Raw genomic sequence first — 23,424 nt, 5'->3', positions numbered from 1 at the left:
AAGCTTAACGTAAACAAATGTTTGCAAGAAAAGTAAATTTGTCATGGTTGTGACTTGGTCAAAGTTTTTATTCACAACGCAAAGACCATCAGTATGTACACTTCTGGCTTTGAAAAGTCTCGATTTAATTTGGTTTGGTATTCAGTTTTAGATCAAATTTGCTTAAGTCAACCTAAAAGTGATGCAGGAAAGCAATTTTAATGTTTGTTTTTTCAGCCGTCAAACTGTTTTCATTCGCTTGCCTCAACTATCTTGAGATCCTGCATCATCTTTGATAGGCTGCAGCGTTGGATTGTGGGTAACGCGTCAGCCATATCTGTCTTTCTGTGCCGGTTGAAGGATATCACTGGAGTCATGAGAGGAATCCGGTCTCTTAACAATCTCCCGGTGGGTCTCTTTGTTTTTCTCGCGTTAATCTGAACTCTGTAAACTACCGGAACTGAACCCCCCCCGCTGTAGATTCTCGGTCCCCTCATGTCGCGCGCCGTTAGCCCGCTGGCTAGCTTTAGCTCGCTAGGTGGCTAGTTGACAAGCTAACGTAAAGCTCTGCTTGTTCTGTTTTAGTAACACTTCCCCGAATCGTTCCCCGCTAACTACACGGAACCTCATGTGTACTGCGAGCTTCAAAGACCGCACAGCAGTCTACCGGCTCCGTTTAGCGTTGTCTCTCAGTGTGGTTCAGCGGGATGCTACCTGAAGGTCATCTCCGAAACTTGTCACATATTCTACGCTTACAGGCGATTTACACCTTTTACTTTTTGTCCTCGATTGGTGCCATCCAGATGTGTGAACCGATACACCGCCTCGAGCTTCGTTACGAGCTTGTTACTCAAGGTCTTGGTGTAGGTTGCGCGTGTTGTTGTGGGACACCCTTCTCTGACCCACACAACGCTTGTTTTAGTAGCGTGCAGATGTTACCCCTCTTTTCCATTTTGAAGATGTCTGTAGTGTATAGGCAGAGTCATTACTCATTGTGTCTTTAAACAAAACTAAAGGTAATCTGATCTAAAAGTCGCTGTTCAACATAATCGGTTTCATAGATCATTTTCTTTCTCAATTATTTTACTGACTAGACGCCTGAAAGTTTTTTTTTACTTTAGTCTCAAAACTCACAATGTCTACTCTGGACCCCTTTTGTTTGGTCAAAAACCTCCACCACAAGGGCTGGATTTATCAGGGATAAAAATAAGAAATAAACATAATGTACAATAAACCTTTTAAATGATTAAGTGTCCTGTTGGTCAATGCTGTGACCCCTCAGGGTTGTTCTGATTTCTTGGAGGAGGTGTTTGCAAAGGAAACACCGACAGGAATATTTCCAGCACTTGTGTACTTAAAACTCAGGTGTCAGGTGTGTGACAGCTGCTGTTATCGTGTTCCTCCACAGGCGTCCAACGTGGGCCTGCTTTAGGGGTGCGCTTGCAAAAAAGTGTATTTTTTTTTTCTCCACTCCGACCCCTCTCCAATTTAGTGTGACCTCTTCCCACAGAAACGTTGCTATGCCGCTGCCAGGAGGAGCCAAGCGTTGTCCGAACCCCTGGCGGGCCGCGCCTCATCCTCGCCCGCGCCTCTCCCCCCCCAGGATGTGCAGGTGGGCGCCGCCCTCGTCCATGCAGCCGTTGCAGGATACACAAAGAAACCGAACGCGTTCGTTTGCCTTACCGGTTTGATTTCAGGTGTCCAAGCTTCCGAGCGGTCTGGTGATCGCGTCGCTGGAGAACAACTCCCCGCTGTCCAGCGTCGGGGTGTTCGTGAAAGCCGCCAGTCGGTACGAGACTGTGGAAAACCAGGGCGTCTCCCACGTGCTGCGCCTGGCTGCAAACCTGGTAAAGTGTCTTCTCCCTCCACTGCGTTTTTTTTTTGCCGAGTGCATCGTAGAACACGGCATCCCACGATATGTTTCTAGTTCCTGCTGTGCACCAACTGTTTTAAAAAAATGTTATTAGACTACAAAGGGTGCGTCGGCCTTCAAGATATGTCGCGGTGTAGAAGCACTTGGGGGCAGCCTGAGGTCAGTGACACATGTGCACACGGCTATAAATACATACCAGCGTAACCCTAGCCCTCCGTGTTGAACCAACATGTCTGTTTACCTCCAGTGTGACGTCGTCAAGGGAGACCACGGTCTACACTGCAGACGTTTTGAGAGATCACCTGTAAGTGTCTGTAATGCTTTTTTAAATTCTTTGTCGATGCCTCAACAAAGCAGCCTCGGGTGTGCAATTTGTTGACGTCACTTTAATCTGTTTGTGTGTGCAGAGATTCGTTATTTGAGTTTTTGGTCAACGTGACCGCAGCTCAGGACTTCCGTCCATGGGAGGTGGACGATCTGACGTCCAGGGTGAAGATCGACAAGGCTCTGGCTGAGCAGAGTCCTCAGATAGGTCAGGAACAGTTGAGCTCCTAACAGCAGAGTGCCATCAGGTTTCATGAAGTCATGTCTCTGGTAGAAACAGCACAACGTCGGCCTCAATCTACTTAACAGTAACTTAGAATGTTGTGTTGGCATGTCTGCACAACTTTTTGTCCCGCTCTTTTAGTATTATTGGACCTGACAAACATGTGTCATACATTATTACTGGCAATTTCTTATTTTAGTCTCTTAATTACCGAGGACAAAATCATAGTGGGCTGTTGATATTATTGTTAATAATGCTTGTTTGGTAACAAATGTTCCAATATGAAACATTCCTAATTGTTCCTGCATCTGTTGCTTCATGTGTCAAAAATGAATTTAGTCATTTAGAGGTGAAGAGAAATGTTTGTCTCATTATAAAAAAACAGACCCTCCAATGGTTACTGTATGTAATTTGGGGCCTTTTTCTGTGTTCTTTCGCAGGTGTAATCGAGAAGCTGCATGAAGCGGCGTACAAAAACGCCCTGTCCAACTCTCTGTACTGCCCGGACTACATGGTCGGTCGCGTCTCCTCCACACAGGTATTGATCTCCGTTAGCAAGTGGTGTAAATAAACCTACGGCAGCCTTTTGAATTGTTGTCGGTGCGTACGCGGCTCACACACGCCTCTCCTCCTCTTCATCGCCTTCTTGTAGCTGCAGGCCTTCGTTGAGGATCATTTCACCACTGGCAGAATGGCTCTCGTAGGACTTGGTCAGTGTCTGTGTGTGTGTGTGTGTGTGTGTGTGTGTGTCTCGTCTGGTCTGTTTCGTCACCGCTGTTTGTGCGCAGCGGTCGGTTGATGCCACAATGTCCGCTTTCTTCGATCTCTGCTTTCAGGTGTGAAGCACTCCGTCCTGAGGCAGATGGGGGAGGGGCTCCTCAGTGTGCGCCGGGGGGCTGGAGCGCCTGTGGTGAAGGCCGTGTACCGCGGAGGTAAGACTTTGTTAGCACGCTCCGCCTCTTCTTGAAGTCCCGTCAACGCGTTTGTGGCATGACGCTGTTGTGTGTGTGTGTGTGTGTCCGTGTTTTTGCGGGTAGGTGAGCTGCGAGTGCAGAACAACGATGACCTGGTGCACTCACTGATTACCAGTGAGGGGGGTGTGGCGGGCAGCGCCGAGGCGAACGCCTTCAGCGTGCTGCAAAGGATCCTGGGAGCTGGGCCACATGTAAAGAGGGGCTCCAATGTCACCAGCAAACTGAGCCAGGGTATCGCCAAAGCTACCACACAGCCCTTTGACGTAAGTTGAAGTTAGGGTGATGTGTAAGGAATGCAGAGTTTGTCTCCTAATGTCCGGTGTCTTTTTTTAGGCCACAGCCTTCAACGCCTCGTACTCTGACTCCGGCTTGTTCGGCGTCTACACCATCGCACAAGCTGACTCTGCAGGAGAGGTGAATTCCTAAATTTGCTCGCCCTTTTTTTTGACGATAAATCAGAACAAATGAAAGCCGCGTCTACAACGTGTGCCTGGTTGCCGTCCTGTGTGTAGGTGATCAAAGCTGCCGTCGATCAGGTGAGAGGCGTGGCTGAGGGAAATGTGTCTGAGGCCGACATCGCCAGAGCAAAGTGAGTTCACCGAGTATTGCTGGACACCATCTTGGAGCATCTGTGTCGAATAGTAATGACCGCAAGTTGTTGACTCTGGAGTGTGTCTGTGTGTGTTTGTCCTCCCTGCTTAGGAACCACGTGAAATTTGACTACCTGATGTCAATAGAGAGCTCTGAAGGTCTGTTGGAAGAGATTGGAGCTCAGGCTCTGGCCACCGCGGCGTATCAGCTGCCGGATGCTGTTCTCCAGGCTATAGATGCTGTCACCCATGACGATGTAGTCAAGGTGAGTGCCTCTGCTACCGGCCGCACGCCCCTTACAACCTGTACACTTCCTGCCCGAGGCCGAATCACAGACGGGCGCATGGAGCGAATAGCAGGTGAACATAGTGGAGCATTAGGCGGCTGAAGGAACAGATATTTCCCTCAGTGGTTGGTAGAGACCAAAAGTGGCCTGAAAAAAAATAGGGAATGGACGTCCAATTATCAAATTGCCAAAATAATGAGTCACCAAGAGATTTAGCATGAGACTTATTATTGTGTTACACTTCTATGTGTTTTACAGTTTGTGTGTGTATAAAAGAAGAGCAATAATAATTACATGTAGCTACAGAAGTTTACTAATCTAAGAATGCAGGTATCAATCTTTTTGTTCAAAATGTTTTAAACACTCGCCTTCCCTTTTTAGGCTGCAAATTCATTTGTGAATGGCAAGAAGACCATGGCCGCTAGAGGACACCTGCTGAATACACCGTTTGTGGATGAAGTATGAAGATAAAATCAAAGAACGGTTGTCGTTAACTTGGGCACGCTGTGCCTGGCTGCTTCAAAAAGAAAGGACCTCAAATCCACGGCATCCAGCAGCAATTCATTTGATGTCACCAATCATCTGTAGTCTGTCCTGTAAGCGCCATCGGAGAGCCAGGGGATCATAATGCAATCTCACTTTTGTTTGTTTCTTTGGTCAATTTATTTGTGTATCTATGTAAATTAAAGACAGTAACAACCTGTGTGTTGCCCAGATTTGTAGTATGAATTCAGATTTACTGAAGCTCTCCATTGCTGTACAAGGAGGATGAGGGTCCTCTGTGGGTTTAAAAAGACCAGGCAGCAGCTATTTTTAGGAGATGTTGTTTCACGTGTTAACCAGTAGAGAGACCCAAAAACCCAAACATACAGGATTGAAAGTTGCCATTGTCGAGCATTCTGTTGTTGTGCAGAACAGTTGTATTGTTGTGTCACTTACTTACCAATACCAAAAACACGGATACAAATAATCTAAATAAAAAATGTCTATATATATATATATATATATATATATATATTTAAGAATGCTGCTGTAACTAATTGTGAAAAAGGTTTAAAACGTATAACATGTAATGAAAAGGTACTTCAGAATTGTACTTACACAGTACTTGGTTAATAATTTGCACTTGTACAAAACTTATTTAAGAACCTGGATCCAGTAATAGTTTGCTTGAGAAATGTATTGAAAGTGCAACTGATTATCAACATATTCTAGTTCACTAAAACATTAGAACATCATGTCAAATTAAGAAAAAAATCCTTACATTCAATTTTGACTAGTTGTTTATTTTCCTGTAGCGGTGGTTCTATTACCTCTTTCTAAATACAGTCCCAATAACGGGGTTCATGTTGTCCCAGTCAGGACCATAGATATATATATAAAGCCTAGATGTCTACAGCGGAGTCTAGAACGATGTTATTGGGTGAGCGGGCTCACTGTAGTAAGATGGCCGTCTTGTGCGGACGTTCGACTCCGTTGGCCGGCAACGTGGAGACATCTAGCCCTTAAATATATATATCTATGGTCAGGACAACATGAACCCCGTTATTTTGCGTAGTCTCGCGAGAGGAGAACATACCCCTCCCTCCCCTCAACGTTATGCTGCGCGTCGGGGTGTTCGCCTGATGTCATTTGGGCAGAAAGGGAGGCTGAGCTAACGGTGGTCACACGGTGGGAAGCACAACAATAACGTTACCACTTCACGGTCCACACCGGGACCCGTGACGTCTCTGTGGGATTTAAATACGTAGCCTCAAATACCCCCCCCCCCGCCGGGGTCCAAAGAAGAAGACGAGGGGGGACGAGGCGAAGCTAGCGGACCTAAAGTACCAGATGCTATTCCAGCGGAGAAGGAGAACGGGCTCCAGCAAGCAAGAGCGGGTGATGGGTTCTCGCTCCCCGGACGGCTAACGCGAGACGTCTCATCTAGAAACACGGACACCGCCGCAAGTGAAGAGGGAACCCGCTGCGGCTTCCTCTCCGACCTCCGTGTGCGTGACGTTGCCGTCGGAAATGCTAGCGCAGCCTCTGGGCCGCAGCTCGGCGCCGCGAACGCCCGAATCCGGGAGCTGAGCGCAGCTAGCTGCCCGCTAGCCGCGTCTGTCGCCCGATGCTGCTCCCGCTGCCGCTGCTGAACGGATCCGAAGGGCGACACCAGCGGGGTTCAGGGCCCGGGTGCTGATCGAGCCATCGATTCATCCTTCCTGGACCGCAGCGACGCGTTTGAGATGTGACGCTTGTGCGCGTCGTATTTGTCGTATTTTATTTTACGTTTATTTTTTTATTTTTTTTGTAGCCGGAGGCTCGCGCTGGCTTGACTGAAAAGGAGCTAACGTTGCTGCAGGATGCCCAGCAGAACCGCAACAGCGGGCTGTTGCTGTTGAAGGGGGCGAGGTTAGACTGATAGCAGCACCCCCCCCCCCCACACACACACACACACTCACACCCCTGCGTCTTTCCACGCTCGGGGGATCCCGTTTGGACACTACGACACTTCCCCACGTCGGTCAGCGCTTCCTCGGCCGGCGGCATGGATAAACTGACGATCATTTCAGGGTGCCTGTTTCTGGCTGCAGATATCTTTGCCATAGCCAGCATTGCAAACCCAGACTGGATCAACACTGGCGAATCAGCAGGTAAATGAAGCAGGCCACCACAGATCCGCCACACAGATCTACTGTTTGGTTTTGAGTGATCGGTCATATCTGATGAGTATATTTATTTCACACACACACACACACACACCCTGCAGGGGATATTGGAACATCAGATTATCTCCACTTCAAAGATGTTCTCTATTGTGTGGAGGGTTTCATCTGCAGCAGCAGCAGCAGCATCTTTTGTCCTCCCCAGCGGTTCTGTTAACATTGATGTGGCTTCTTGAAATGCAAGACCACTCATTTATATTTCGTCCCTGATCAATGATCATTATCGTCTGTTGCTCTGAGGGCAGCTGGTTATAGTTGGATGGACTCTTGATGAATGAATGCATCTTTTAGTTAGTAAAAAAATGTTAGAAAATGACCACCATGGATGTCCTAGATTGACGATTCTGATCACCGGCATAAAGAAAACTGAGATTCCATTTGCATCGGTTCTAAAATAAAAATCAGCTCAGTGTGAAGCTGAAACCAGGGAATTTCCCTGATGATAATAATAATAATAATCCAGTATCAGGGAATTGAGTTTCAACGCCTGATAGCTGCATGTTTTTATGTAGTATTCCTGGTTGGGAAACAAAATAGTCAATTTTGAGGATTCATCAATGCTCCAAAGAAATGTAGAAGAATAGTCGACGTATAGGGTTAATAAAATCAACCTACAGCTTACGCATAACATGCAGCTTTTTTTTTAGCATGGACTGACTAATCAATTATCTTATTAGCAACACCAGTGATCCCTGTGTTTCTCTGGTGACTCGACATTTGAAGCGACCTACATGTCATCGGTGTAATCAGCGCTCACTGGAGGAGCCGGGGCAGGTGCTCATTTGTGGCGTCCCCAGCCGATTCTGGACAAAAGCACGTGCTGCTTGGTCCTCGCTTCACTTGTGCCGGTGCTGAAAACACATTTGGGCTATTGATAGACAGCTGCTGCTCTTTGTTCCCTCGGCAGGATGACAGCTTAGTAACTGGGTCAGGGAGGGTCTGTCATCTACTAACACACACACATACACACACAATAAGCCATCTGTAACAACAACAACAGCAGCAACAACAATAATAGGATGCAAATGAGAGGAAGTCAACCGTCTAGATCTGATTGTATCGGAGAGTTCCCCGTTTGATTGTGGGTAATATCTCACTACCTGCATGCACAGAAAGTTGATGCTCTGCTACATTTAAACAGGTGTGTGTGTGTGTTATGGTTTCACGAGACGACGTACTGCTCTGTCACGGTTCCCGTTTTCTAATATTGAAAGTTAACAAATTTCATGTTTTTAATTCAGGCAGTATTATTTTGGGTTCTTTGTTCTCGAAAGACACTGCGTTTGCTTGTACGGGAGCTCGTATTGCTTATACAATAACTTTAGAATGGCACAACCTGTTTAGATGATCTAGTTAATGTGAGAATAAATGCATATTGTTATTATACAGCCACACACAAACTGGAAATTCAGCATCACATGTTCCTAAATTAGTAAATGCATATTTACTCATGACGGAGCTTTCGGTGTTTGAGATGATTATGTCTTCATTGGTTTCAACAACACACAGTTGTGGTTCTTTAACTTTATTTATTTAAATAAAACATCAAATGAATAGCAAATGAATAATTTATGATTCACTATCGCGTAGTTGTGTGAGGCAAGTACATTTCCATAGAACGTTTCAGCTAAGAGGTGATTCAAAGCCCTTTACGTAAAGCATCCTGACAAGGTGGTAAATACCAACACGTAGCCGACTTATTTCTCATTTCTTGTGTTGTCTTCTGCATATTACAAAATCATCTAGGTGTTTGTCGTTGGGGCTCTGTTGTGTGATTCCTCTGTTTCAGGGGGCACGGTGCTAAAGATTATTTATGAGTTGAACTATTCCTCAGGAGCTGTCTGCGCCGTTTAGTCCAGAATGTACATGAATACATGTATATTGTGTACAAGTAGGAGCCCCTGGGGACAGTGTGTCAGCTGACCTCTGCTTCCCCAGCTGTGTTGTTGTCTTGTCGGAGGGGCTCGGCGCTCAACAACGCGCCCTCGTCGGACCTCGTCGTGTTGTGTTTGTGTTCAGAGCGCGAAGAAACGCACACGCTCGTCGATAAAAGCTGACCTCCGGTTTGATCAAAGTAAACAAAACCGTAGTGGCGTTTGTGTTTGATCTCCCCACCTTACAGGGACAGTTAACATTGGTTGCATGGAAAATACTTGGAACATTAGTTAAGATTCCATTGGCAAAGACAAAAGGAGTTGGCTGATAATAAATTGTGGGATTTTTAGATCGAAGAAACACAACGTGCCGTCGCTGCAAAGCAGCGGAGGCCCGGCCCAGTCAATATTGTCTGGATGCACAGATGGCGAGTCAGCGGTTCAGAGCTGTAGCTCGGTCCACCAACGGGAAAGAAGAAACCCGCGCCGCCACTGGTTCACAACCGCAGATGTAAACATGACGACGTAACTTTGCCGTGTTGGTTGTGAGCTTAAAATAAGAGACATTATTGCCCGTTGCTGTGGAAGCATCCCAATCCCTACTTCATTTGTTTTGCATTCACAAAGGTGTTGGTGGTTGTAGACTCGATTCGCCGTGTTTTGTGTCCGAGTTGGGGGGGGGGTGCTCCAGTGGCCCTGCAATGCAAGTGGGCGCTGTGAAAGCCTCCGGCAGCAGCAGCCAGTACGCCACCCACCACAGTTCAGAGGCCTGTTTGACTCATCCCCCCCCCCACCCGACACAAACACACACATACTCCACTAATGACAGCATCGCCATGCTGAACAGACACAGATCTCATTTCCTCTCATTTGGTGAGGCGAGTATTTTGATCGTCATGAGAACAAAGCTGTGGTGAAAAAATAAGCCGGGGCCCCAAAATGGAGAATTGGCCCGTTTGTACTCGAACCAAAACACATTTGTTTGTGCACTAAAGAGAATCCTTTCTGCTGATCCCAATGGCGGCGTCCCATCCACTTCAATATAAATGACTGTAATCAGCCATAATGAATAGTGTGTTTTGGTGACTTTATTAAAGAAAAGCGACCAAAGTGCAACTCCACTCGCTTAGTAAGTCCTCTTCGCCGACACACATCTCACTGCTGCTGTTCGGCTCCCGGGGAGAAAGAGAGAGAGACGTCAGCGGGATCTCCCTCTATGTGCGCGCCTGCTTGTCGACCTGTTTACCTGTGGCCGTGCACCGCGGCGAGCCGGCCTCTTTATGGGGCGGGCATTCCACACACACCGCCTGTGAAGCAGCAGGAGGTCGTAGACCGCGCGCCATTAGCCGCAACCTTTCCTTAATGCTCCCCTTTTTCCCAGCGCCGGCCCCCGCCTTCTTTACCTCGCCGCCCCCCCTCACAGGACTGACTCTGCCGCTCCAGGTTGCTCTGCGCTGACTTCAAGGCTTCAGCCGTGAGCTCCCATCTCCCCCCCCTTTCACACTTTACTTCACTCTTTTTGTGCTGAGCTCTGCGGTAGTTGACTTGCCGTACGAGTGATTCAAGGCCGCGCGCTGAGTAACGTCCATTAGCGCGTGTGTTTACGATGAGGTGGATGTGAAGCCCTCTGTTCCGCTGCTGCGTGTCGCCTCCTTTAACGGCCTCAGAGCCCCACCGTGTTTCTTTTGAACTCTGAATTGTTCCTGTGTGCTGTGACTGTGGGAGCATAACTCTCACCGGGTGTTACAAAAGGGGGGCAGGATTTCCTCCGGACCGCCTGCTGATACCCCCTCCTGTCTCCCCGGGGCAAATAGAGCATTCTTGTCACACGCTCTGCTATCCCGCTTGTATTTAAATGTTGTAGACGCAACGTGGCTCTGAGTAGCATCGCGTGTTCAGTGTGTAAATGGAGAACGCGTTGCAGAAACATGCGTGACCTTCTTCCTCAGTTCCGGCCTGCATGCTTGTCTCACGCTCGCGTTCACCCCGTCCGCTGGGCCACTGTCCATCTTTACAAAGATAAAGTCCACATGTTACGCTGAGACGACATTGTGGCCTCCGTACTGAATTAGCTTAGCCTCATGGCGTCCATGTTTAGCAGCTTTGTCACGTTGTGCGTGTGCGTGTTGCTGTTCTCAGGCCGGGGTGCAGGGCGGCCCATCTGCCAGCCGAACAGCCCTGCAAACATCACCCAAGTGTACTAAAGCCCCTCTGAAGTTCCATGCCCACAGCCTGTCGCTTATGTCGCCGAGGCGGCCGGCGCTGCCTCCCCCGCACCCCCCACCCCCCCCTCCCGTACCTCCTGGCAAAGACGAGACCGACTCATGACTCATAATGGGGTGAAAATTATTACGGGGTTACCGAAAAAAGCAACAAGAGCTGCTGCGAATCTGTGTGATGATATCGGCTTCTTACAGGCGTCTTTTCTCCGCACCTGCGTGGGATGGATTCAGTAATTGGCAGGCTTGATTTAATCCTCACTTTCTCTTCCAGAGTGTGAGGGCGCAAAAAGAAATATTGGCGCCCCGCCGGCCTGATTGGGCCCACCAGCGTAGAAAGAGCGGCTCCTCGCCAGCAATCCATCGGCGACAAATTGGTGGAGCGTCTCCATCGTTTCTCCTCCTCCACTTATTCCTCGCTTTGACATCTGCGGATTTCTTTTTCTTTTTCATTTCTGTGTGCTAGTGTATCTTTTTCCTCTCGCCAGTTTTCTCCTTTTATTTTAAGACGTATTGCTGTCCTGAGACATGTAGGCCGGTCTTTGAAGCGGCCATTGGGTGCTCAGTGGTCGGCCCCCGCGTAAGAATGTCCTGACATCTGGACTTAGATAAGCGGATGCAGCGCAGACAAAGCTGCTTCCCTTGTGTTTACTGTTAATGAGGTGTTTATATGTTGTTGTTGTTGTGTGGCGGCTAACGACCAGCTCCTCAACGCTCCACTTCCCTCTGCAGGTGCCCTCACAGTCGGACTGGTTCGGCAGTGTCAGACCATCCACGGACGGGACCGGACCTGCATTCCACCTCGGCTGCCCCCAGAGTGGGTCACCACGCTCTTCTTCATCATCATGGGCATCATCTCCCTCACCGTCACCTGTGGACTACTCGTGGCGTCGCACTGGCGCCGAGAAGCCACCAAATACGCCCGCTGGATCGCCTTCACCGGCAGTAAGTGAACCAGACGGAGACGTTTTCGCTCTGAATGAGCTGTTTCAAAAAAAAATGTTACAGACCGGCCGTCAGCACATTTCCCTCCTTTCATGACATAACCTTGAGAAACATTCCTTTGCTCATGTACATCGAGTCTGTAGGGCAGGAAAGTCGTGAGGTTTAATGGATGTGACAGTTATGCACTGCTCATTTTTTTTTTTTTTTTTGGATAAGTGTGACGTCAGAGCCTTCCAGGACTTTCTGTTTTTCCGAGGGTGACGTGAGAATCTGCTTGTGGGTGTGTTTGGTTGGTTGCGTTTGCTCTTCCAGGAGTGTTTTTCTTGCATGCCTAGCAGCTCCTCTTTTAGTCATTAGTAGGTTGCTTGTGTGCCACGGCGTTTCTCAACTGTTTTTCTATACAAGATTCACTTCACTCAACAACAACAACAACAACAACCCGGATTTTGCCTGGTGCAGCGTTTCTGGGCTGCTTTCATAAGGCTGTGTGGGAGGGAGGAGCAGGTCGGTTACATCAGGGAGCAGACCCCCCTCAAGCACACTGGTACAGATGGAGCAGCAGTCACAATGCTCTGCATTATTTTTGAAAGCCGGGTGCATTTTTTAGGACAATGCCTTTTTTTTTTTGTTCTGCAGATTCTAACAAAACCCCTTTTTCTCAGTCTTTTATTTTTTTTAGTGCCTCTGGGCTAAATGCAGATTCCTAATTAGGTTTAAAAAAAACCTCCCATATCACACGATGAATCACTGCTTTCTCCACCGACTGGTCCGTCCGTACGGTCAGCACGAAACCGAATGCGATGGCGTTAAATCATTGTTTGTCCATCACGTTGAAGGGAGTGAGGCGGTTGCCATGGAAACAGTTAGCAATTGTCACAGTTGTCCCCTTGTTAAGCTTATGTTGGCCAATGTTTGACAATGGGTATATTGTTCTGGCTTCTAAGGGGATTGAAGCATGATCAGTGTTTCCCCTGGGTCTACAGTGGCGGTGGGTGTATGGGGGTGGGGGGGCGGGGTTAGTGGAGAGCAATGGAAAATTTAAAATGTAAAAAGAAAATGGTCGTTGGAAGACTGGAGTAAAGAAGGTGAGTTGAGTGAATAAACATGTTTGCGCAGGTCAAGAGCCAATGCTAAGACAGAAATGGACGCGGAGGAAAGTGAAGCTGGTTGTATGAAAGTGGAGGAGGGGGTCGGGGGGGGTCGGGGCGAGCGTTCGGGTCAACCAGGTGAAGGTGGAGAAGAGGTCAGTCTGTGGTGCAACTGCCTCCCGGCCTCCAGCACCTGAATGGGCAGCTTTGTACCAGCACAGAGCCACCTCTGTGCCACACACACACACACACACACACCGGCAGTACCCCCCCTCGGTGTACAAGTTCAGAGTGGGACTATAAATATCAGTCGTACAATCCATTAACGGTAACGTAGAGCAAGCAAATCTTCGTAATCAAGAAGATGCAACCGGTGGATGTTTTCAATCGATGGCCTAATGTTTCCCGGTCGTTTCTGTGCCACACATCAGTAACTATAAGTCACATCAGCTGAGAGGGAACCTTCTCCTGCGGAAGGCGAGCGGGGCGCCGCGTGTCATCAGCTCGGTCCACTTAAGACCACGAGCTGCACTTCAATTAACTCTCCGGTGAAGCGTGATGGAATAATGCTGAGCTGCACGTTTCTGGCTCCACGCATCCTCTTCAATCACACCGCACTCACGGGGAAAACACACCGGCGGGGCAATAAGCAGGCGAAGTGACTGCCGGAAACACACAAACATCGCACACACACATCGCTGTTGGCAGAAAGAGGTTTGACTGGTTGGTCAACACAACAGGAATTTGATCGGCTCAGGGGAAGATATTATATTCAGTATGTAATGGTTTGTAAGTCAGTTTTACCATAACGGACATCTGTTTAAAACCAGATTATTAGTCATGCAAGTTGCTTCATGAATGACACACTCAATTAATTGCATTTAGATAAAATAACAGTGGGCGATTTTATTATATAAATTCTGAGAAATTCCAGATTAATACCCAGCAGTCTCGCTTATGTTTCTGTTGTATTGTGAAATGTGTTGGAAATATTTTGTTAGGACTGATACTGACTTTTATTATTTGCAATTTAAAGCTTGAATAAAACATTGACATGCAATAGCCAAAAGATACCTTTCAGTTTATTCAAATCATATTGCCCACTCTAAATTAGATATTTTACATCTCTGGGGCAAATTCGAGATAACGATTTCCAGACTGAATGTCTTTTTAAATCCTCTAGCTGCTTTGCTTTACCGAAGTGCAACATGGGTGCGACCTCTGACCCCGTTCCGAACGCCTCTACTAGTTGAAAGGGGAGTGGAAGGGAAAAAACTGAAAATGGCTTCATGGTCCGTCAGGAAATGGATTCCACACCGACGAGGGAAAGAGATTCAACACTTGGGCCATAATTCTGCTGAACGTTAGAATAGTTTAACAAATGTCCCACTGTGCTCTGAGTGCAACATTACCGAGTTATTTAAAGCACATGGAGCTCTTCCACACATTCAGCACCACACATTGATGTGTGTTTCACAAGTGTCACACAGCTTGTGTTGCCGTTTTAACATTCAACGTTGCGCCTGCATGCACCAAAGATTTTGTAAAAAAACGTGACAACGTTCTTCCAGTAAACAACAGCTCTTATGTAACATCTAGTGACAGCCCATAGAAACTACTACAACAACAACAACAACAACATCAGCACGCGGTAGCGTCTCCTCGCTCGTTTTTGTCCAATATGCAGGAAAATCTCCGTTTCAGGACTTTACTGACTTGCAGGAATAAAAACTGGACTTGGCCGTTAAGAAAGCGTGAAATCCGTGTTAAACAGCCCGAGACGTTTTTTATTAAGAGCTTATTTATTGTTCATGGAGAAACATTTGCCGAAACTATTGCTGCATTCCTTTGGGGTTCGGAAAAAATCTCAATCTGGAATGAGCTCCGGGATATTTGGGATATTTGATTATGATGCAGTTTTAGCCACAAAAGGAAATTACGCAATTTCAAAGATTTACCAAAACATTTTCCTGTGGTGAAATGCTGCCTCTAGGTACTATCAGCAATATCGGACGTTAATGACAACAACTCAACAGGGCGCACACACGTTTGTTTACTTTTTCCTCTTTGAATTGTGTGTTTTGCATTATGTTGTTGTGTAATTAATACATGGGCTGTTGTTGTTGTTATCTCATGTAAGTGAACAGCAGTGCTGGCTGCATTTTAAATGCTTGTGCATCGACTCAGCGCGGCACATTGTCGAGGCTCGTCATTCTCACAGCCTCTGTGACTCAATGCATCTGCTCATTTCTGTTTCATTTATTGGTTTATGAGGAAATAAATATGTACTTTCTTTAATTCAAATCACCCAAGACAAAATGCATAAAGACCTACGGCCATAAATCGTAGGTCTTCATGTTGTTGTAATTTGGATTATTCCTTTTCATAAAGTTCACCGTCATAAACTCATTAAAAACCATCTGTAGAAAGTCCCAGCTTAAGCGCTGATAACGTGATCTCGGTGTGAAATATTTGGCTTTTCCCACGATCTCCCTGCGGTGATTAAGGACTCAATGTTATCCTCGATCCTTCTAATGGAGACGTCGTTGTGAAATGAGCAACGAGTCTGTCATTCCTGCAGTCTGGTAGGAGAAAAAAAAACAAAAAAACGTGCTGGCACTCAAACGTGTGTGTTGATTTTCTGTTGCAGCGAACCTGTCAGAATGATGTATAATCTATGACTTGGCAATCTTTGAAACATTAATTACGTAATTGACATTTAACAGAACACGGTTTATGTGACAGGGTGTTTGACTGAGTCTCACCTCCCCGAAGCACGTGCGGCAGCGTTGCTCTGACCGCGGTGCATTCTGGGAGTCGGCCTCTTGCGGAGGCCATCTGCAAGGTGCTGTTGGGACTTGAGCTTTTAATTGAATTTGAGCAGCCTGCGCTTCTCGCTCACGTCAGCCTTTTATCTTCTGCACCTTGTTGGTCGATTCAAGGTGACCGTGTCTCACACTTCAGAGACACGTTATAAAGTGGTCGTCTGTCCTCAATGCTGAGGTACTTCACACAAAAGTGTACGTTAAACTAACCGTTCCTCCTCCGCTCCTTCCCTTCCAGTGATCCTGTTCTGCATGGCGGCGCTCATCTTCCCCATAGGCTTCTATATCAACGAGGTGGGAGGGCAGCCGTACAAGCTGCCCAACAACACGGTGGTCGGCTCCTCGTACGTGCTCTTCGTGCTCTCCATCTTCTTCACCATAGTGGGACTTCTGTTCGCGGGCAAAGTCTGCCTCCCGGGCTGAAGGACTCGACCGCGCCCGCCTCCGGACTGACGCCAGAGGCCCTGGAAATGTTTGAGGATTTACAACAACAACAACAACAACAACAAAAACACTCGACAATGTCTGAAAATCCAACACAACAAACTTAACGGGAGGAAGTCTTTGATTTTGTGTCAGGGGACGATAAAAGTAAATAAACAAAACACTAAAAGAGAGACTGCGGGGAGGATGGAGGCGAGGCTGTCGCAGCATCCTTCCAGTGTCGCTGTCCATATATGGCCGCCTCCGTTGTTTCGGAAACGGGTGCTTTAACGTGCTGCTGCCATGGCAACTGCGGCCACAATGCCGGCGCACGTTGCTTGAGGACCTCTTTTAAAGCTGGCACCCGGCCGCGCCGCCCTCAGCACCCATCAGCGCCGTCACCACTGCTCTCGTTGCTATTTTTGGCTTCTATCAGCAATTTCAGTTGTGTGTGTGTGTGTGTGTTTTGTTCTACTTCTTTTTGTTGTTGTACATTTTGTGTTCTTTTTATTTTTGGTTTCGGCTCCTTCCTAGCGCCCGCTGCCTTTTTCGCTGAAGTAGACTGAGTGTGACGGCGGGTCACTGAACTGAACCGTCGAGGGTACCTGGGTGTCTTTAGAGAAGGATTTCCTCCGGCCGGTCACCCCTGTCTCCCCCAGCTGTGTGGCTTGGGTGAGCAGCTACGAGCACAGCTGTCTCGGGCCTGCTCGCGTGGCGCTGTGGACGAGAGGACGGTGCGGGTGTGACGCCTCTTGGTGTCCGTCCAGCTGCAGCTAAGCAACAGGCAGCAGAACCGGAGGCTGGGTACCAGAAAGGAGAATGCCACTCAATGCAAGACCTCGCATATGTCCTTTCTATGGATACCAGCCGACTTCTCGTGAGTATTATTTTGCTAAGCTAGACGCGTAACGCTGACGCACATCTTTTGCCAAGAAGCTAGAAGACTGAATTTATTAACAATGATCTGAACACAAACACACTTCATTTGTGGTATTAATCCTGCTACGTACAGCCACAAACCCAGTGGCTCTTCAGAGGTGTTACGTGTCCGAGGGGTCGAGATAAATCCGTAGCAGCGATTCTAGCTGACAGTATTGAGATTTTATAAATGGAAACTTAAGTTACATAAAGGTAATGCTCAAAATTGGCGGTATTCTCTTTTTAATGTTGAAGCAGGAGCTTTTTCTTTGTTTTAGTTTTAGTGCAACAGTGGCGGCGGAGGGACTGCGGGTCAGGTCCGTGCACGGGGCTGAGCCTCAGTGTGCTGCGCTTGAAGCCTGTTAATGAAGAACACACACACACACACACACACACACACTTAAAGCCACCACACCGTCCGTCTTCACCGTGTAGATATGTACCACGTATTGGGGTTGCAACCAGCAATTATTTTCCTTTTCAAGCTTTTAACTTAACTGCATTAAAGTGAAGATCAGGGTGACCCTCCAAAGTAAAGCGCGTCACGTTTCTCGTATGCCGCACTTCAGTCCGCGGCATCCAGATGGTGTCCAAGTTTACTGCTGGTTTGGGGCTCATGCTAAGCTTTTTAACTACTAGTCACATGATTTGAGGCTTTAAAGGGGTAAACAGCACGTATAACGTTGCCACGGAGACAGCGGGTTATGCTTTGTAACACAGTTTTTTCTTCTTTTTTTTTCCTAATTAACCGTGTGACAAATTGGCACCCATAGTCATGTCAAGTTAGTTATTATTTGATTTCTTTATAATGTACCCGTGCATACACAGAAAAACATTACTTAAAAAAATTATTTGAACATCTGTGGTGTCTTAAAAACCTAGACAAAGCGCAAAATTCTGTACGCGTTCACTTCACTTTTCAAATAATTATTCCAAATACTATCTGCAAATCTCTTCCATTGCTAAAACTAGTTTATTCTACAGTTGATCTTAACGGTCATCGCTGATCTCAATTATCACAAGACCAGTTGCTGCACAACCCGTTATCAGAACAGATGCACATTCTTTCCGTTTTGATGTGCAAAACCCCCTCCCACCTAAACCTGTTTTTTACACGTTTAAATTCATAGCAAAGTTAAGAGAAAAATACCTACTGGAACTCAGATCGATCGCCCCTGCGTGTGTGCGTCCGTGTGTGTGTGTGTGTGTGTGTGTGTGTGTGTCGGATCAATGGCGGAGCTCTGTTGCCAAATCTTAAAAGTAGTGTTGTTTTTTTGTTGTTTTTTTCTGTTTCCTTTCTTCCTCTTGGTCCGATGGATACCGCTGACTCAACGCTCTGCGGTGCACTCCCTCTGTTGGTTGGCTCAGTATTGTGCCATGACCTGTTTTTGTTTAATAATGTACAGACACACACACACACACACACAAGAGGCAGGCTGTATTAGGAAGCACTGTGCATTCAGCAGTAGAGGTAACACAAATGGAAGCACCACAAATGTATAAAAAAGAGAACTTCTTACCTCATCGTTTTTGTTTCTGCTATTATTTTCTAATGTTGGCAATGTGTGCCCTCTAATTTGTCTCTTGCCTCGATCGGATGTCTTCACATAAAGCCTATGATCATAGGAAATTATTTATCACTGAATAAAAATAGAAAAAAAATGTGTGTGTGAGTCTTTGATTTTTTTTTGGTGCTTATTTAAGAGATGGAAAGTGTGAATCTAATGAATAGATGAGATGATATGCAAACCATTGACCTTTAAATCAGAATGCTACTTCAGCAGCATGTGACTCCGTCTCTTGATTCATTAAATCCGAGAAAACGCAAATGTGCTTCAAGGGCAGCTACCCAGGATGCATCAGTGGAAGGGCTGTGATTGTTTCCTGAGTGCGTCTGTTTAAAGCGGTTTAGTGTCCTCAATCTATTTTTAGAATAATAGTGCTTGGGCCGAGTGGTCGTACTTAAGGCAATCGTGTTGAGTCCTTCGATTTGCACAATCAACGTTTTCTTTCACATCAGTTTCCTCAGACAGTTAAGAACACGCAAGATCGTCCTGAGGACATCAGAGGATTCGCATAAAAGCGTCTTTGACTTTGACTTTGAAGGCCGTCAACGTTTTCAGAGGACGTTTAAGTCGGCCTTGCCAGATTGCCTGAATTATTTGGTCCGTCTCTGAAGGAAATTGTTTCGTGGCTTCTGCCATCACTTTTGATTGCAAGTCAACCTTCAAAAGGACAGTTTTCCTACAGGAGGAGCGGGACATTTTGGAGATTGAGGTTATTTCCAAGAACGCCGCTCTACTCCTCAAATGAAACCTGCTCTAGACCCCTGGCTGCCATCGCAGCTCCGTTTCTCTCTCGTTCAGTCGGTTTGGTTCGTTGTCATTTCCCAGCTGTCAAAGCTGAAGATGCGACCAGGCGGCTCCTCTCACGACTCCGTCGGCCTCTCAGTGATGAGACGACCGCGAGCAGTGTTTCCATTTAGCGTTTCAGAAGGTCACAGGACTTCGGCTCGGCTGATCACATCAGTGCAAAGAGCGTGTCGCTCTCGGAGGAAACCTGCAGAACTACAGAAAAAAATGCCCCCCATGAATAATCAAAATTCACGCCAAGAAATGTTTCTTTTATTGTTTTTTTTTATTTAAATAATTTTTCATTTTTATCTGAATTTGTCTGCACGTTAAAATCTTCAATCCAAAACCGATGGAAAGAGATGCACAGTTAGTATTCTCTTTATTTTAATACTAAGAGGTACAGGCTACACACAGTCACTGTCAAATGACAAAAAGCTTCCCATCGCTGCCCAGTCATCCAAACGGAACATAAGCAACCTGCATGCTGCATGTATCATTAGTTCTACTTGATGCTCCTGCTGTATTTGCCTGGTTTGCTTTTATCCCGCATCCATTTTGTATTTCCTCCCCCATCGCTGTCTGTGCGTCCAGTATCACAACAAGTCACCGTGTAAAGGAGGCCTCAATGATGAGACCGCTACACTCGATTTGGTCGCCCCCCCCCCCCCCCCACCCCCCATCCCCACCTTCCTCCCTCCTCCCGGATGGGCGGCAGATGCTTAATAGGGAGTTATTGGAGAAATGATGAAATCTGACAGATCCCAGAACAGTTCTCTCCAGGACCAGATGGAGGTGAGATGGTCCAAAATAGTCCGTTATGGATCGGACTGTGTGCTCCCCAAACTTCAACGGCAATATGCTTTTTCTGATAATTCATTTAATTGAGTGTTGCAGCAATTTACTTGTAACTGGACAAATAAGTTGACCTCAATTGAGTTTAATTGGGGTCCTTCGAACTGCAGTGCATAATGAAGAATTATCACAACACGGTTCTAAGAGCTGTGCAAATGTTACACGTTACTGCCGGGAGGCCAATTTGTTTAATGAGACATCATCAAGCAATGCTCGCTTTCTAATCAAGTGGAAACGTCTGTCACTTAACACCAGTCTGCCATCTGCTGATCACCTAATGTGGAGCAAAGGATGAGCAGCACATTGTTTTCACATTCACAGAGACAAAACAAGAGAATCGTTGCCTCACTGAAGAGACAAATACTGGTTTTGTGCCTCCCCATTATCACTGTTATCAAGCATCTAAGACGGACAATATCAATCTGATCTAATAAATAACGTGACGTAGATTGAGAGGGCGGAAGGAGCGGTGAGGAAATTCTAAGCAGAAACGTTAAATCGGCACACATCCCTATATTTGGTAAAGAAAGTGGTGCACGCAGTGCTCCTTTCATGAAGGTTGTGTTCACGGTTTACAGTGTGAAATCCGGCCTGCTAGAATAGATTATTGTGTCAACGCGCTGCCAATCGCGCTTAGATGGAAATATGGCCGCCATCTGTTCTTGTGAGGAGCCGCTCCAGCCTTCTGCCGATGTAATCAGTCTATCCGTCTATCTGTCAATCAATCAATCAATCAATCAATCCAGCTATCCATCAATCTATCAATCTATCTATCCATGTATGTCGCGCAACAACTGTCAGCGTCCTAGACCATTTCACGAGGCACCAGACTCTTTTACTAAAAATGTCCCGAGAGTTCAAACCTCCCTGAAATGCGTTGATAAACAAAATGCACTTAAGTTGATGGAGGACTTTTAAAAGGTGATACAGGATACATACAATGACACGCAGTGATGAAAATATAAACTATAAAATATAGTGTTTTAATAGATGTTAGTCTAGATTTCCTGGTTGAAGTTGTCACTATGTTGTATCATTTTTAATACATCGATTTCAGACGCTCTCTTTTTAATCCCCCGGTTTTATCGGACAAAGCTTTTGCAGACACATATACTGCACATGTGCTGGGAAGAATATCTACGCAGCAGTGAAAATTGGGGTGTATTCAAAGACAGTGGGTGTGAAACATTCGTTGCTGCTGTTAACTTTAGCTGCTTTCGGCATCGACCGGTCAGCAGGTGGGAGAAAGATGCCCAGCAGAGCTCGCAAACCGCTGCTTCCTCCCAGACGGATGTCTGTCTGCAGCTCGTCAGCATCCGTCACACAGACGCAGTGTGTGTGTGCGTGTGTGTGCGTGGTCATCAGGGAAGAATACTAGTTATTTTAATCAAATTGAATTACAATTGAAACTAAACATCTTAATTTTAACAAAGTATGAGCTGGTTTTATTATTTCCTATGTAAAATGTTTTTAATTGTCTTCTAATGCTAAAATTAATATTCATGGTCATTTTCTGAAATGATGACAGAAATGAAGTCTCTACATATATAACACATATTTTAAACAAACAAATAAAATCTACTCCGGCTGCTTTGATTTCATTTTTTGAAGCATCTGGTGAGGAAATGATCAGTTATTTATGTTTCCTAGATGATGAATAAGTGCAATGTCAAAGTACACTAAGTCAGTTTATGAACATATCTCGCTGATTGCAAGTAACCCGTTGATCTTTAGGCTTTTAAGCATTTCAAATTACAGTTGTTCTTCCTCCATCTAGCATGCTGAACCTGTCAAACTGTTATGTACTTTTCTGAGTTCGTGGCTGTTCCAGGAAAACATGAAAAATAATCCTAGCGTATGATATTATATCAGCGACGGTAGCTTTAACTAACATATGATGCTGTACATGAGTCAGATTTTACAATTCATATACAATTTAATACTTTGACGTGGTTACGACATGTATTACATATTTAACATATTTTGTCTGCGACCTCTGCTGCCATGCTTAAACGTGTGTGCGCCAGAGAGTTTGCTCTCCAAACCTTCGATCTCCTGGAAGATGACCCATATAAATCCTCCTCATCCTACTTCCTGTAAAGCAGTTTACCCACTTGAGTGCAATCACAGAAATCGCCCCTGTCAGCCATCGTGCCCCAGATTATACTGCTGATATTAGATCACTTCAAATCGTTTTGCCCCGGTGAAAGTGTACATTATTCACAAGACGACCCCGTGGGAACCTTGACGAGCCGCCCGGTCACTTCAGCCCGGAGCTCCCCGAGGACGTGGACGCGTTCGGTATGTTGCTGCAACTGCAGCAGATGGAGGAGACGGAGGAGACGGAGGAGACGGCGGCGAGGCTGCAGGCTCCGCAGTCTCACGGCCCACAGGCCGAGCAGGCTGACCGCTGTTTGTTTGTGCTGGGCCCCGCCGCTTGTTTTCACAAGAGTGTCATGTCCATTTTGTCATGTCCATTTTTGTCCATTTTGAGCTGCCTCTTGTGTTCTTGCGGATCTGCCATTAGGGAACGAGTGGGTACATGTGAGTACAGCCTGTAACTGGCAAGGAATTGCATGTTCGATAATGTGGCCTTCTGTATCGCCTGAACGTTGCGCTGCATTTCAAGATGGTGAGCTTTGCAAACATTGCATGTCAGTTCAGTTCCAATGAAATAATATCCATGTATTATATAGACATCTTGTATTGTCTAGGTAGACATGAATAAACTGTACAGGAGGAGTCCTTGGGGGAGGAGTCTAACCTCTTTGAGGCCCGAGAGAGAAGCCTATAGGTGGCCTGCTGAGGCCCTGAAGACTCAAAAAGCTGGAAATAACTTTTATATTATCCTGCTTCCTGTGGTCGTGTCTTGGCAGCAAAGGACAAATAAACAAGGGACGTGCCATCGATTGTAGGTTACTGTAAGAAGCGCGTGCATCTTACCTGGTCTTTACTTTGGGATGTTGAT

At 46.4% G+C, this 23,424-nt stretch overlaps 2 protein-coding genes across 2 annotated transcripts; both read left to right on the top strand.

Moving 5' to 3' along the window:
* Nucleotides 1–275: 275 nt before the first annotated feature.
* Nucleotides 276–4,953, top strand: uqcrc2a (ubiquinol-cytochrome c reductase core protein 2a). Its single transcript, XM_040191187.2, has 14 exons — nt 276–387; nt 1,490–1,591; nt 1,677–1,826; nt 1,947–2,011; nt 2,100–2,156; nt 2,260–2,384; nt 2,840–2,937; nt 3,052–3,109; nt 3,236–3,331; nt 3,437–3,636; nt 3,707–3,787; nt 3,886–3,962; nt 4,076–4,229; nt 4,632–4,953. The coding sequence occupies exons 1-14, from the start codon at nt 355–357 to the stop codon at nt 4,713–4,715; spliced, it is 1,380 nt and encodes a 459-aa protein (XP_040047121.2). The 5' UTR covers nt 276–354; the 3' UTR covers nt 4,716–4,953.
* Nucleotides 4,954–5,825: 872 nt separating this feature from the next.
* On the top strand, nt 5,826–18,083 carry mosmoa (modulator of smoothened a). The gene is made up of 3 exons (XM_040191195.2): nt 5,826–6,886; nt 11,784–11,996; nt 16,148–18,083. The coding sequence occupies exons 1-3, from the start codon at nt 6,781–6,783 to the stop codon at nt 16,330–16,332; spliced, it is 504 nt and encodes a 167-aa protein (XP_040047129.1). The 5' UTR covers nt 5,826–6,780; the 3' UTR covers nt 16,333–18,083.
* The last annotated feature ends 5,341 nt before the right edge of the window (nt 18,084–23,424 follow it).

Source organism: Gasterosteus aculeatus, chromosome 11, assembly GCF_964276395.1.
Source record: "Gasterosteus aculeatus chromosome 11, fGasAcu3.hap1.1, whole genome shotgun sequence".
NCBI classification, from domain to species: Eukaryota; Metazoa; Chordata; class Actinopteri; order Perciformes; family Gasterosteidae; genus Gasterosteus; species Gasterosteus aculeatus.
Note: the sequence above shows the minus strand (reverse complement) of the source record. Positions and strands in the feature narration are given on the sequence as shown.